The sequence below is a fragment of the Rhopilema esculentum genome, chromosome 7, assembly GCF_057945365.1.
Source record: "Rhopilema esculentum isolate cy_ngs chromosome 7, ASM5794536v1, whole genome shotgun sequence".
NCBI classification, from domain to species: Eukaryota; Metazoa; Cnidaria; class Scyphozoa; order Rhizostomeae; family Rhizostomatidae; genus Rhopilema; species Rhopilema esculentum.
In genome coordinates this window covers 4,741,100-4,757,827 of record NC_142821.1, presented here as the reverse complement: position 1 = coordinate 4,757,827, position 16,728 = coordinate 4,741,100, and the positions used below count along the sequence as shown (strand labels likewise).

Here is a 16,728-nt window from a genome sequence, read left to right as displayed (position 1 = left end):
ACGGAAAAATACTTAGCAACTTAGTTTCGTTTTTGCATACTCTTTCATTGCAAAGAATCTATTGAGTTTTCGCTATTAGTATTAACATCATCCTGCTAAATACATTTGTGCATTGTGATGTCATGTAATGTTGAGTAATGTAAGCTGGCGTATCCTTTGGTTAGAGACCACTCTTTTATCAGCTGATCATATGAAATCTTGAAAGGTTAGTAAAATAAGGTAAGATTATATATATCATTTCTGTTAACGAATCCTGATTATTTCAGAAAGTCAATTATAAATTATAAATGCCTAATCAAAATATTTCAGATCGAACATTTCGTGAAATTTATCTTCAATTATGATAAGCATTCAATTATGATAATCATTCGATTGAATCTTATTTTAAGAAATTCAATTTTAAATTTTATGTTTTTTATAATTGTTGATAACGTAGTGATATCTTTCTGGAATCTTTGAACGTTTTTTTAATATAAGATAATCAAGAACATGTTTGTTGGCCACAATATCTTCTTTACAGCCAATCGCTTTTTGATATCACCGCGTGATGTTGATTTCATTTGATCTGACGTCACAAAGTAAGCCTCGTTTAATTCTGATTGCGAATATTAACAGTTGTACATTTTTGTTGGCTTGAGGTCTTCGGCTGTTTCCTTTAATATGTCGAGTGCAAAGTTCAGGCCACCAAGTATCCCAAAGTCAATTGAAGCATTTGCTGAGAGGCACATACCAACTAGTGAAGAGCTAGAATGCGAACGGAGAGGTTATAAGTTAACTCGAACAATTTTGGGTAAAGGTGCTTATGCTAAGGTCATGTTAGCATCTGCTACAGCATTGAAGTTGGAGAAAGACAAGTCTTTGATGGAGGAACTCAAGCGTAAAGGAGATAGTAAGGTATGTGTCATTTACAACCATTCGCCATCACAATTATTTTTCTTACACTGCGTTGTACTTCATAACCAATTTTGTACTTTAGCGTTTTGAATGGGCTTCGTCGGCTTTTTTCTATTGACCGGTTTGATCACCTTGCTCATATAAGATTTTCAGGTTTTTAGTGGTTAAAAGATTTTAGCTATTATGATAACGACTTTAAGAAGCTTCAAAATTCCAAGCAATGAAAGAAGCAGATTGCCTTCTATCGCTTTTAGGATCATAGTTTCGCAAATAATGCCACTTGCAATGATAAGTTTAAAGTGTGGTTTGCAAACGTAATCTTCGGCATATCGAGGCTTTTAATTTCTAATGTTGCAGATTTCGGTCAGTAATACGTTTCTCATTTCTACGCGAATCTTGTCTAATTTTTTACTTACACAATGCATTCTCAATGTCAATTAGCAAGACGAACACTTTCCTTCAAGTTTGCCACTATGAATTGTAACAAATGAATTGGACGTGAATGCAAAACAGTTTTAGCTCATGTTAAATTAGTATGCTTATGGAGAATACTTGCACCATAATAAAGATTAAAATCATTGTTTCACCGATCCTTCAAATAGTGCTTGATGCCATTTTGACAGAGCTGTACCAACTTTCGTGTATATGTTGCAGTTTTCACAATCATTTCCTATTTCAATAAGAAAACTTGTTCAATGAGAGGAAGTTGACTGGTAGTAGAACTTTCGGCGCAAAGGCGCAGAATAAAACAACACCAGTTTTTGTACAGAATCGATAAATGTTAGTTGACCTTTCTGATAATCTTAATTCTGCTTGGCATGGCTGAAATGTTTTGCGCTGCTAAAGCCTAGATATAAAACATCAAAGCGTACCATAAACACTCTCAACCAACTTCGAAATGAAAAGAAAGCTGACTTTTTTTGAAAATGTGAAGGCCGGAGTGCAATATTGATTAAATTTTTGTTACAGTTTTGGTTAGAAATAATCTGTCACTTAAATTTGGGTCATTCTGTGTAATCTTTGTACACAAAATAAGCAATAATCATTCAAAAAAGAAACTTTCTTATTTAAAGAAAACATTTTAAGAATTAATTGAACTTTGAGAAATAATCGAACACCAAAATTTCGTTATTTTTCATCAATGTGGTTGGCTGACTGGAATAAAACTTGAGACGTCAACAATACAAATATATTTTCCCCGTAAAAGAAATATTCGAACCAAGGCATAATTCTTTGGCAGATATGTAACGGGCATTTGACAACTGATCTTCCTCTGAGGTGTGGTTGTTTTTGCTATATTTCTGTGTGGGGTGGGGGTAGGGGGAATTGAGATGTCCAACATATGTCCGTTCTGTTATGAAATTAGGACATTTATCAGCATTTATCGTAAAAGAAATATTCGAACCAAGGCATAATTCTTTGGCAGATATGTAACGGGCATTTGACAACTGATCTTCCTCTGAGGTGTGGTTGTTTTTGCTATATTTCTGTGTGGGGTGGGGGTAGGGGGAATTGAGATGTCCAACATATGTCCGTTCTGTTATGAAATTAGGACATTTATCAGCATTTTAAGCCAATATAGCTAGCAACTACATGAATGCTATCAAAATTAAGAAACTCGTAAGAATAACAGTGAACAAAAATTTACTGAGTCATTGAGGAAATGGGGAGAATATCAACCCTCGTTTTTACAAGAGTAAGTGTACATGTCATCATAGGACAAAAGAACAAGAACTTGATTAGCATGTTAAAAGGTTGCAAGTGGAAGGTGAGTAAGTTTTGATGTATTCTAAAACAATGAAAAAGTTGTGATGACGTAGATTTTGTTTTTCAGCTGTTGAAAATGCAGCTAATCTCACCTTCTTCGGGCTTGATAAAGCTGTCCTAGAGAAAAACCACCTTACTACAGTGATCTTGTGTGCCATTTCCAAAATAAGATTTAGGGTCAGTTTTTGTTGTTCGACCAAGAGTTTAAATTAGCCAAATTGTGAATCAGCACTTGATGCAGGAAACTAAATTTGCTATTATTCAGAATACACTTTAAGTTTCAAAGATGCGTTAGTGTTACTAAAGTGTTTAATAACTCTTCAGAAAGGAAAAACCAATTTATACGAAAACCTGACAAAATATTTTTCAACTTGTCGCTCATCTTGTTTTGATAACGTTCTCACTAATCAATTTTTACTGCTTTTCTCAATATGTGTGTACCTTTAGATTTTACTTTTTAAAAACAAGCTCAGAGATATGCACGTTTTCCGCAAGAAATTCAGCATGTCTAAATCCAATAAGATAACAATTGAATAATAATTAATCTCTGAATATTATGGTATCTAAAGAAAACTTAATTTTCCACTTGGTAAAGATTTCAGGGCAACTCCACTCTCTCCAGCAAACTTTAAGTGGAAATAACATCCCTGTACATGTAAAAGCAAACAGATGCCTTCGTGTATAGTACAGGACAGCTTCGATTTAAGCCCTATCATCGAATAAGCCCCCCCCCCCCCGTCGAAAAAGCTTACACCTAAGCAACTTTTTTGTGAAATGACCCTTCACCCTCGAGTATGCTCCCATTGATAGAGATACTGCCTAAACAGCAAAAGGTTTATCCCCTTCCCCGTTTGCTATATTTGCCGTTTAAAGCAAACTGAGCAACCTCAAATAGAGGAAAGAATGATATTAATGATACCTCGATAATATTTTTGACTGCTGCTAAATAAGCTTCCACCTTCGCATAAGCCTCCCCCCTCCCCAAATACTTATTGCTATATAAACCCCCGGGGGCTTATTCGAGGAGTTACAATACAGTTGCTTGATGATAGCACAGTATATTCTTTGTTGATAGCATTAGACGTGAAACTGAAATGCAACTTACAATTTTTCAGTCAATTGTGATTAGAAATATTTATCGTTATGGATAGTCATTGATAAGTATTTTTTTCTATTTCTAAAGGTCGCAATAAAGATCATCTCAAAAAAGACTGCACCAGTGGAATATTTGAACAAATTCATGCCAAGAGAAATCGATGCACTAAACTCAATCAGTGGCTGTCACAATGTGGTATGTAAAATGAAGACCGAACTCGTGGTTTTCTCAAATTCTCATTTTATGAAGCAGCAAGGAGGAAAGAACTGCAAGCAACAGGCTGAAGAGTTTCTAAGAAAGTTTAGGATATATTTGCGAAATGTCTAAAAGGTTTGAACTTCAGAGTTCAAACAAGTCCAAAAGAACGAGGATACAAATCAGAAGTGTACTATTAATGTGTACAGAAAAAAAAGTGTCGCAATTCACTTTGATTTAATAGCTTTTGCGCATAATTGAATGACCTATACTTCAAGAAAGGGTGAGGTGAAGGGTGCATAATAGAAATATTTTGGTGGGGGGGGGGGGGGGAGTTGGGGAGAGATTAGGAAAAACTCTCATCAAGAATGGATCTGTTTTAACTCAATGATAGGAAGTAGAGAAAGTGCACCATTAGCAGAAATCAGGATAGAATGTTATAGAAAAGGACTTCTCTCTTTTACTAGAATATGAAATTTAACAATATAAATTACATACTACTATACATTTCAATTACGTTACAAACACAACAGGTGGGCAACAGGTACGATAATATTGAGAGCGAATGACGATAATATGGCAAATAGATACGCAAACTGTATACGGTCACACAACGAACGTTCAATGAGTTTGCAATAGGCGTTATTTACATATCCTTACAAACTTTAAAACAATTTAACTTGCTTGTGTTTAATTTGCCTACAGCGATTATCTTCTTTATTTTGTTCAGGTGAAGCTATATGAAGCATTTCGGTCTGAAAACAGAATTTATTTGGTGATGGAATACGCTAATAAAGGTGATTTATTGGAATTCATAAACTCTGGTCGTTCCAATTTGCCTGGTATAGGCGAGCAGAAAGCAAAGAGGTTCTTCAAACAGTTGGTAGAGGGGCTGGATTATTGCCACAGAAGGAACATTGTACATAGGTATATTCCTATTTAGTTCATTGCACCCACAGAACTTACCGTCATTATTTTACAATGTTTACCAATGGAATGAAATCTTTGATTTGTTTGAATTGTTCAAGAAACAATCAACCCAAAATTCACTTTAAAATGTAGAAAAAGTCAAGTTTTATAACTTGTTATAACTTGGTGGCCCCTACTTTTAAAAAATTTGTTCGGGCCTCCGAGATTTGCCTCAGAGTTCCCACGCTGCTGTTGCACCCCTGAATCCAACCGAGGCAATATAAAAGAGAGGTTGCGCTCAATTTTCTGTTGTATACACACGTAAGAATTATAGCAACTTGAGTTTTCCGGAACGGCTTAAAAAACCCTTCCCCTTAAAGGAATGAAATTTTTTTTTTCCAATGAACAACCCCCTTTTTTCTATTGTTGTTGAACTATCGTTCCTACGGCGAGGGGTACACATTGAATTGATCCAAAACATTCTCGTGCGCAAACAGTTATTCATCGTCATCGTTAACAAACCCAAAACTCTAGTATACCCCATCCCTAATGCCAAATAGATCCAGCCACACATATAGCGTGATTTAATTTCACTTGGTGAAGCTTCAAGCTAATGAAGTTTAAAATTTAGAATTTAGATTTCAGTGATATTTTCAACCATTTTAGCAACGAATCTGATAACAAATTCTGCATTTTTCAGAGACATGAAATGCGAAAATATTCTTATTCATGATAAAGACATTATCAAAATTTCAGGTACTTTGCAAAATAAATGTATTATAGTATTAATATCTACATCTTGATTACACTTTCACTTCGCTTTTATTTGTAAATAGTTGCAAGTCAGTTTTCAAAAATCAAACATCAAACAAGAAATATGATACAATATTTTATGCTTATTTGATTTGGCATAAATTTCAGCTTTAATTTATTTACTTATTTATTTTAAATTTAATGAGCAACTATTACGATGGAATGAGAATTACTGCTGACCGATCTATTGCAAACTGTTTGATGCCGAAACAGACTTGCATACTCTTTCATTTTCTAGACCAGCTACCTGAGAATGGCATTTGGTGTGAGTCTAGTTGTTGCAACTAGGAACTCTACTTATCAATAAACTCAAGCTTTTACCATAGACATGATTTATGCTATTTTCATAATTTATGCAATATGTGTAACTTATGTGATTTAGGTAGTTTATGTAATTTTTCATTCTACAGACTTTGGTTTTGCCACGCGATTCCCAACCACAAGACAACCACTGCTGGAAACCTTCTGTGGATCGTACGCATACGCTGCCCCTGAAATCCTCCAGGCTGAAAAGTATGATGGGAAAGCTGCTGATATCTGGAGTCTGTGAGTTGCTTTATAAGACATTCAGTCATGAAAAGTCTGATAATAGACTCATACTGGTTGCAGAATCGTCACAATGTTTTCTTTACTTCTTATTTTTTTTACTGCAAGCAGTTATGTTCTTGACAGTGCAATTAAAAACATAGACAGGTAATTTTTTTTTAGAAATAAAGGTTTGATATAAGAAAATTGCAACTGAGTAATTTGCAGTAGTCGACCTCTTTTGTAAACCTTCTAGTGATTATGCCTCGATGTAGCAGCAGCCAGCAGCCTTAACGAAATATTCAATATTTTGGCAAAATATACATCAACTGACCAAAATTTATGAGAAACGACTGTTTTTCTAAAAATATTAAAAGTAGTTCACTTTGGTCATGCGTCTGTGGTCATCTCAAGCTCTCAGAACAGCTAAGCATTGCAGACTGAATGCTATATATTTATGACTGCTATGAATTGGAGACAAAATTTTTCATTCCCAGTTTCCTTCTTTGTAAAAAAAATCCAGAATACTGCTGAAATTGTAAAAAATAATGCTTTCTTCACAACACCAGAATCTAGATAAAAAGCCATGCTGAGCCCGTTCAAATCAAGCTGGTGAATTTTTCAAATTATCCAAATTACATTTTTAGCTTCAATTTTTCGTACTACCAATTTATGTTAGCCTCAACAGAATAGTTAAATTATTTCATCTACAAATCTGACTGCTTTTATAATCAATAATTCTTCAATCATTGGCATCGCATCAAACTTTAAATGGGTCAAATTTGATACGAACTTTGATCAAAGGTACCTGCCATTTTATCATTGAATTCCTAACAAGTTGTTGTGTTTTCATCTATTTTTGTAGTGGAATAATTCTGTTTGCAATGTTGAACGGAAGGCTGCCGTTTAATGACCGAGACATCCCGACATTAGTGGAACAAACGAAAGGGAAGTTACGCTTTTCTACAAAAGTTCAGCTCAGTGCAGGTACGACATTTTAACATACAATTAGTTATAATTTTTCAATTTCTGCAGTCATTTATACATTCTCGTTATGAGTAGCAATGTATCAAATCATTTATTTTAAGAAAGATTCACCCATTTCATTGTGCTGTCAAGCGACTAAAAATAATTTCTTTTAAATTGCCACAATGCCTCTCAGATTTTCTAGAAGCAACTTTGCTGTTCATTTCTTTGAAGAAAAATGCTCCTTCTGTTTCTTTTCCAGAACAACTTTGATAGTTAAGGTAATAATCATGCACATCCCATGAAAGCAGTACTTTTACGTCGTCTCACGTCATCTCATAGTAAACCAACATGCTCTAGGGTGAAGAGGGGATGCTTGAATTCGACACTTGAACTTAATGTTAGTATTCAGGGAACATTGGTCTGGGGTTCGAGTCACTGACATGACCATATGAATCATGATATGTGGTCACATCGAGGTGAATGACTAGTAGGAAGTCGAGGCGCTGCTCTATAAGCCAGAAGTTACATACTAATAGCTACAAATAAAAATATAGCATACGAATTCGACCCTGAAACTTGTTGTTATTTTCCCGAGAATCTTGGTAGTGAAAGTACCTAGATAAAAACAGTAACAGCAATTTTACAACAGTAAACAGTAACAAAAACAGTAACAAAAAAACAAAAAAACAGTAACAGCGAGTTATCTAACAAAGCAAAAGAATTTCATTATAAATTGAAAACAGAAAGGCCAACTTATATTTTTTCTTTATGCTGGACTTGAGAGAAATTGTTGCGAAATGAAACACGCAACATTAGCGTGATAAAGATACATAATACGGTTAGTCTTATGTAAACGAAATTCCTTCAGTCCATGCATTCACCTATTCGATCTCTATCTTGGCTTTCACTAATAAAATAATCCAATTCAAATTTACCAGAAATCTGTGAATCCATTTAAAGCAAGGCATGTTTTGGCATTCGGAAGGAGTTGATATATAAGAGTTTGTTTTTCAGATTGCAAAGATTTGGTGAAGAGAATTTTGACTCCAAATCACAGAAAAAGAATACCTCTCTCTGAGATTCTTCGCCATTCATGGCTACAAAGAGAAACCTCCGAAAGTGTAGGAAATTGTTTTGAAAATTTGTTTATTTCTGTCTTTGAATAAATTCAGAATTATTTTGAACTTGACAAGTGACTTTGATAATAGCTTTTATACACTTTCAATTTTCATAGCAAAGCGAATTTCTAGAAATTTCTTTGCATATTTTGATTCTTCGATTGTTTCATGTCCACTTTATTTGTTTCAAAATTCTTATATTCTCTTTCATTATTTGCTGAAATCTTTACATGTATGTTGCCACAGTAGACTTGAGATATTATTTATGCTAAATTATTTTCAAAATAGATGAACAGTAGTCTTTGTTGTGTTCTGCATATTGTAAGAACGATTAGAAGCACTTTAAACTTCTGTTTGTTCTCTTTGCTACAGTTTCCTTATCAGTGCGTATTTTATTGTGAAGAAGTTGCACCCTTAATTTGTTTTTTTATTAGAAACGTGGTGTTTAAGCAAGGGTAGTTTCTTTTATACAAGGACGACTTTTGTTATGCAGACTTCGAAAAAAGATTACTTTCTTTTGTATATCTATCAAGTTAAGCTTTAACCCGTGTTCCTGAAATCTTTGATGTATCGCAGATGATATAGCATAAGCAATCTATGTTCATATTCTAATATTTCCATAGTTTAATTTATATTTTATTGTCGTATGTTGTTTTGAGCTTCTTTGTCTGGATTTCTAAATAGCCTATATGTCGTTAGTGTGCGTTATTTGCAAGTGCTATAACGTTTTGATAGCTTTAAACTTAAAGCGACAATTTCTGCAGCAAATTCATGCTAACTTCAAATAGGCTAAGAATAATTATTCATGACAGGACCTCTTGCTAACTACGGCAAGAGGAGTACCGGATGGAAAAAGCGAGAAATTCATTGCTTCGGATGAAAAGGCAGCAGAACCTAAGAATCTTTTGTCAATATACCATAGAGAAACGAAAGATTTGCTTACTGGGGCAAAGCTAGAAACAAGTACAAAGGGTATGTAAACTCTTAAGGCTGATTTCCACTAGGCGAATTCTTTCGCACGAATCGAATTTTTGCCAATGTGAGCATGCGTGGTGTCATGTTCTCAGATTTCGCAGCGAAAAAATTCGATTCGCAGAAAGTAGATCACGGTCCTACTCTATCGCTACGAATATTTATTCGATTCGCACGAAAGAATTCGCCCAGTGGAAATCGGCCTTTATGGATCATCATTAGTAGCAAATCATTAATGTCCATTATCACGGTAACGTGACATTTGATTTTTGTCATGCCTTCATGTATACGTAATAGCGAAAGTAGATGTCGAAACAAGGGATGTGTCGAATCTGTGTCGGAAAATTTAAGAGATTCTTGGGGGGGGGGGGTAGAGGGGTGGAGGTTGATTGGCAAAGTTGCCTTGAAAATTTGATATTCCTGCTTCTGGAAGTTGAAGAAAAAAGGCCACTCAATCGGATGACTCGGGATTATCACTATGATTGTCCATCTTTGATATTACGGCACTCTTCTGGTAATGATGCTTAGTTTTCAGTTCAACCTAGGGAATAGACATGCTATGAAACCACACACCTTACTCTAGTTTTATAAGCTAAAAAACCGCAGCAGGACAAAGGAATCCACAGCATTGTCCATTTTCTTGTAGAATTGGTACAAGTAAATGGTGAAGAAACACATCACAAAAGACCCTAATGAATAGCAAAAAGAAAATATAAACTTAAGACAGGTCAGATAAAGGGCGAATGCCCTTTGTGAAATGAATTCTGATTCAATTTCATTTCATCGTCGTTGAAAATTTTCATTCAATATTTAGACTGAATGACATTGCCCCCTAAAGCTCTGGTTACATTATATTATGTCGTTTAACCAGGGTTAAGACTGGGTTGAACGAACCCGGTTTAAAATTTCAAATAATCTCTCTTGGTGCGGGCGGAACCAGGTAACAGCAGTAAAGACGTAACCTAGTAGTCAGTGCTTCCAGTGTGTCTTCGACGTGGTTCCATTTCCAGGTGAACAAGGACTTGGTGGAAAGTCAATTTTTATTGTCTTGTCATTCTAGGAGCGATTTTGGACAAGTGGGCTGATAAAAACTCCAAATGCTCAGTGATGGCACTACTTTTGCGCGATCAGGCTTTGGAGGGCAGTCAACCTCATTCTTTGAAAGAGAAACGGCACAACTTTACCAAGAAGGGTGATATAAGATGCGATACCCAGTTGTGTGATATTTCAAACATGACTTGGTGTACAGTTTCACAGAAAACCCCTGTATCCCAACCGAATCAGAAGCAAAAAGCAGAACAATTGAAGGATGAAAAATCGAGTGTTGGAAAAACCCAGACTTTAGAATACAGATATCAAGCATTAGCCAAAGAGAAGAGTCGGGGAAATAATAATGAGAGGGGAAAAAATGCAATTGAAGATCACAGCAAACGGGGAGACGGTGCTAAGAAGGCACCAGTCACTACCACGTGGACAGAAGTCAAGATCCCTGTTAGTAACATGAAAACTGCTGGCCACAGGCAGATTTATTATCCAGGTAAGTTCACTAAATTCTTTGTCTTTGTGTACGGTCTATTTGTTTTGAATAGCGATACAAGGGTAGTAGAACAGTCTTTCGGCGCTTGGAGATGACATAACTTCTCATTTACACACGGCAAACTTTCGTATTCAAACCCAACAATCTGTTCTAAACGCTTGATTTTTCATAACATAATCAATGTAATTTCTTGGCTCTTTTCCACTATATGTACCAATATCTTGCCTACTGCTCGCAGTCTCAAGGAAGCTAGTAGTTATGATGCAAGATGTAATTCATCATGGGTATCGGCTTTTTCGACAAAAACGAGACTCTGTGAAATAGTTTTCAAAATGTGGCATCATTAGGCAATTATTCATCTTCTCTTCCAGTTTTTGACTTCTCAATTCTGTTTTTGAGAAAGCTATTCCCCCGTTTATAGTGTTTATAGGACTCTGCGAAGCCGTGTTACAGCTTTCCAAGAAACGCAGAGCAAACTCTTCTAACGTTAGAGAAATATCAGTATTTGTTTTAAAAAGCAGTGACGGATGATGATTATATTTTGTTGTAGAATGCTTCCTTTTCTCTGTACGTCACTTATGTATCCATTTGACTTTACGCCACTCCATTAACGCAAGATCGTTGGGGAATCTAAGATTTCTAACATAAACACCCTTTTATTTAGAAACTGACTGGCTGAAACCTTTTTGCAAGTTTTTTTATATTGACGGAGATAGACTTGTTCATGTTTTTCTTTTAACTACTGCCAGTCGAGCCAGGGTGGGTGATCCTCCGGAGTAGCCAGCAATGCGAGCGCAGAGCGAGTAGAGCGATTCCACTATAAGGATGGGATGACTGTTTCCTCTCACCAGGGGCGTCGTGGCTCCTAGAAAAGGGCCGGCAGAAAATCATCATAAGGGGGCCCGCTCTTTGTATTGTATGACATCTCCAATCACAAACCGCCAAAAATGGTACGTACAGTCAACTCTCGCCTTACGGACACCCCGATATAACGGACACCCCCCTATTACGGACACAAAAAAAATCCCCGACTGAAATACAAAGAAATGACTGAACGTAATTCTCGCTATAACGGACTCTCGCTATTACGGAAATGCGGACACTACGTGTGGTCCCATTTGAACATTTAAAATATTTAACTCTCGATAGAACGGACACATGCTGAATATAACTGTCAGATTAAGTGTTAATTAAGAATATTGTTAATTAAGTGTCGATCTTAAGCATCCATTGTACAATCTATTTCCGCGGAATTTTAGCCGTGTGTTGATTTTTAGCAACAGATTTGCGTTTTCCAGGTGGTCGTTTCAATGACTCCTCGCTTGATATCCCTTCTGATTCTAAACGCAACGTCTTTTTTGCAGTCTCACTGCTCTTGATCAGGATATCGAGTCTCTCTAAGAAATCTGCTTTCCCATAAAATTTAAACATAACTGGAATCTCGAGTCCCAATCCAGCCCCTCTGTTTACTCGCTTGCCACAAATAACTGCAACCCCACTGTTGTATTCTCGTTTCAAAAAAGAAGAAACAATTTGAGATAATCCAAAGGGGATGTGCCCAACAATTCGCCCATTTTCTTCAATAATTGCCACAGCATTTCTGTCTCTACCATTTTCTGGTTCTCGTTGAAGCGCCAACACTTTACCAATCTCTGGACTGAACACATCTTTGTAAGCATGGTGACCTCTCAGCCACGAGCAATACACCCTAAAGTGTGCGTTCTGCTCTTGACTTAGCATGAATCTTTGATTAAATTCGGATTTAGCTTTATGCTTTGAAAAAGTCTGTGTGTCTCGTATGTCTGCGGTGCAGGTTGCTAAATTCAAGTTACGACCAACAGCCTAGTCTGTTTTCAGACACAATTGTATTTGCGCACTGTTTACAAATAGGAGTGTCAGAGAAGTAAACATGTCAGGACATGTCAAGGCAATGTTGACATGTCAGTTGCATTGCCGGATTTCAAACTATGATCAATATTGACCGATTAAAACCATCACAACGAAGCGCGGAAAATTGTTGCTCAGTTGTACCGAGCTAACTTTTCATACAATCTTTGCCATGCCTAAACAGAAGTCAGCCAAAAGAGCAAGGAATGAATTGTCCTTGGACAAGAAATTCCACATTGTTGAAGAATATGAAAGTACTAATGGTTCTTTAGGAATAAGAAAATTAGCCGAGAAATACATGTGTGGAAAGACGCAAATAAGTAACATCATCAAAAACAAGGTATCAGTAAGAGAACAATATGAAAAAGGACTTCCTCAAGGGAAGAAGCGAAACCGTACTTCTCAGTTTTCAGATTTAAACGATGCTGTCTGGGAGTGGTATAAAAACAAGAATGATCAACTAATTCCAGTTGATGGTCCAATGATCCAGGAATTTGCATCTCAAGTTGCCGAAAAGCTAGGCTACATTGATTTCAAAGCCTCAAGTGGTTGGTTGACAAGATTCAAAGAACGACACAATCTTTCACAACACAAAGTTTGCGGAGAATCTGCTGATGTTGCAGTGGATACAGTGAAGTCTTGGAAAGAGCGGCTTGGCTCAATCATTTCTGGTTATGAAATGCAAGACATTTGGAACTTAGATGAGACTGGCCTCATCTATCGTGCTCTTCCAGACAAATGCCTTTTTGCCAAATCAAAGAAATGTAAAGGTGGTAAGAAATCCAAAGAACGTCTGACTGTTGCCCTGATGACCTCTGCAACTGGAGAAAAGAAGAAACCAATAGTTATCGGAAAGTATGCCAATCCAAGGTGCTTGAAAAATGTCCACAGAGAGGACCTTCCTTGTCAATATTACAGCCAAAAAAATGCATGGATGACCTCCGACATTCTGCATAAGATCTTGAGTCAATTTAACAGGGAATGTAAAGCGAAAAAAAGATCAATTTTGTTGTTTCTTGACTCAGCTGGTTGCCATCCGTATGATTTGAAGGGACGCTACTCGAACGTCAAGCTCGTGTTTTTTCCTGTAAATTGCACATCTGAGTTGCAACCTCTAGATCTCGGCATTATTCAAAACTTCAAAGTTCATTATAGAAAGCTTTTGCTACGCTTCATCATCACAATGACCTCAAGTGAAAGGAACGCCGCAGAGATCAGCAAATCACTCAACGTGTTACAGGCAATGAATTGGGTGGGGGAAGCATGGCATAATGTTAAGGTGACAACCATCAGTAAGTGTTTCAATTCTGGGGGAATTTCCAGCAATAAACTGATAGAAGACGAGGAGGCAGATCCCTTCAGTGACCTCGATGACATCGATGAAGATCTTGAAAATCTAATTAAAGAAGTTTCACCCGAAACCACCATCACTCCATATACATACCTGCTATCAGATACCGAGCTGCCTATATGCTACTGCATGGATAATGAAAAGGAACTGCTAGATTCTTTAGTGATAAATGAGCAAGTGGAAGTGGTTATATCAGATGATAATGATGATGATGATGATGATGATAATAATGATGATAATGATATACATGAAGTCACTCCGACCACCAGCTTGAAGAGCTATCACGATGTTGCAAGGTCTGTGAGAGACATAGAAGTTTTTCTCATCCAGCGTGGTCTTGCGACGATAGCAAGTGAATTCGCATGCCTCAGTAGTAAAGTTGCAGCACATGCACTGAAAAAGCAATCACACCAGACGACACTTGAAGAGTACTTTTTACAACAATAAAACTACAAACTACAAAATGATACAAAATTTATAAACTCCAGCACTACAAATCTCTGTTAACAAAATTACACGATTGCTATTGATTAAAAAAACTTAATAATTTTTCAACCAATAAATTAGTGATTTTTTTCTCATCCCGCTATTACGGACTCTCGTTATTGCGGACGCAACATTTTGGTCCTGATGGTGTCCGTAATAACGAGAGTCGACTGTACCTGGAAACCATGCATCGATGAAAAATTAGAAAGATACCATTTTTTATCATTTTTAAGGTTCATCTGCAACATTTGATAAGAGTGTATTCCCTTTTCTCTAACCATAGCCTCTTCTAGATTGGAACTTGATACAAACACAAATGGGACAGAGAACTTACGTACCCTATGAACTAGTTTGAAATACATTTCATAATTTTTTTGCAGTCATTTTCTTGTAATCATTTACAACGTTTTACGATTTTTTAGGTACACTTTGTTGCGTTTCGTTATAATTCAGTGCTTAAAATAGAATTCCTTACTTTAAGAGGCCTCCTAGACCTCGAGGACCTGGGGCAGTTTGCCCCTCCATGTCTCCCTCTCTGCAGCCCTGTTCAGATCCACGCATCCCTTTCACAGGACCCAGTTTGTATATGTTTATCTCCAAGTCTCTTATTCTAAACTATGAACTTGAGTTTACATGTAAGTGAGAGATTTTTTCGCCAAAAGTTTTTTTCGCATGAAATATTTTCCTGGGTTTTACAAACTCACTTGAACGCGGCCCACCTGGTTATCTCCCGGTGTCCCGCCTAGCCACAACCCCCTGCCTCTCACTGCCTCTTGCTTGGTGAATTTAAGAGTTAGCCCTGATCAACGGAACCGTATTACTAATTGCAACTTCGTATACTTAAAAGAACCTTGTAGTTAAAAAATGCGATGCAGATTTCATAAAATGTTATGAAGTTTACCTGTAAGCGAAAATAGTTTTAATTTATGGGAATCTGGTATAAAATACTCTATGCATTATGAATTTACCCTAATTCAGGGTAGGCCAGTTTATCCACTTGACAGTCTTTCACTGTTTCAATTTCATGAGTAAATTGAATGTTTTTTTGTAGGCTTGAAATTGAAGGATAATGAGTCACCCGACCTAAATCTGCCTCCTGTTTATAACGAGCAGAGCAGAGCTTCGACATCTTTGTCAAAGAAACCAGCGACGTTAGAAGAATCAAAAAGAAAGAGGACAGTAGAGAAACAGCTGATAAAAGAGGGGCAACTAGAAGCCAAATGTGTGAACTTTACAAATGTGAGGGTTAATCTACGAGGAAACTGGCCTAAACACACCTCAAAACGTGTGCGTAATAGCAAAAAGAACGCACTTAGATATTATAATCTTAACGGGGAAGAGGTTGCTCAGAGAAAGTTCGATAATTCAGGGAAAACAAGTGTAACTTTAGACGTTAATGGTAAAAAGGCCTATTTGGGACAATGAATAACATACATGTTTTGGTCTTCAGTTAATTTGTTGGTTGTCTCTCTCTTCAATCTTTGTTCATACATTTATCACTTTTTAAATTTAGATGTTATATGCTATAATTTGTCTCCAAAGCAAGTAGCAAAATATTAGTTAAAATGACCTCAGACACAAGACACATAAGCAGAAAGACGCATGACTTTGTGGATAAACAACGATTTAAAATTGCTTTGCTGATTGAACATAAAATATACCCATTGATCGGGTGACAAAAGAGCTTTCTGGATTGGTCAAACGAATGAATATACACAAAGTTGATTGTTTGAGTTGAATCAAGTGACTTTGCTGGTGATTTTTCTTATTTGGCGAAGAATATGAAGCAGAAAGGTCATGTTGCTGATTATTGTCAAAATCGTAATTAATTGAAATAAAAATTTTGTAGCTTCGTTTTCTTGACAATATTTTCTTAAGATACTTGAAACGATGATAGAGTCATAAATTTTTATATTGCTTCCCTGGATACATGAAATATCAAAGATTACGTCAATCCTTCCATTCCATGTGTTTCAAAAAATGTTTTAAAAACAGGGTTGCCACTGTAAGATATACAGGAACAAAGCAATACGACGACGAGAATCCAATGTCACGAAATAAATTTTCAAAATAAATTAAATTAAATTTATTTTGAAAATTTATTTCGTGACATTGGATTCTCGTCGTCGTATTGCTTTGTTCCTGTATATCTTTCATTTTAAAATCTCATTGCAAGATTCACAGAATCCGGCGGAAAGCCTATCCTGCG

The 16,728-nt window shown here is 36.4% G+C and overlaps 1 protein-coding gene across 1 annotated transcript; it reads left to right on the top strand.

The window, feature by feature from the left end:
• The first annotated feature begins 110 nt into the window (after positions 1 to 110).
• LOC135683751 (uncharacterized) lies at positions 111 to 16,513 on the top strand. The gene is made up of 10 exons (XM_065199100.2): positions 111 to 894; positions 3,845 to 3,952; positions 4,683 to 4,879; positions 5,562 to 5,617; positions 6,085 to 6,220; positions 7,065 to 7,186; positions 8,183 to 8,289; positions 9,099 to 9,258; positions 10,319 to 10,795; positions 15,571 to 16,513. Exons 1-10 carry the CDS (start codon positions 661 to 663, stop codon positions 15,942 to 15,944), a joined length of 1,971 nt encoding a protein of 656 aa, XP_065055172.2. The 5' UTR covers positions 111 to 660; the 3' UTR covers positions 15,945 to 16,513.
• Positions 16,514 to 16,728: the final 215 nt, after the last annotated feature.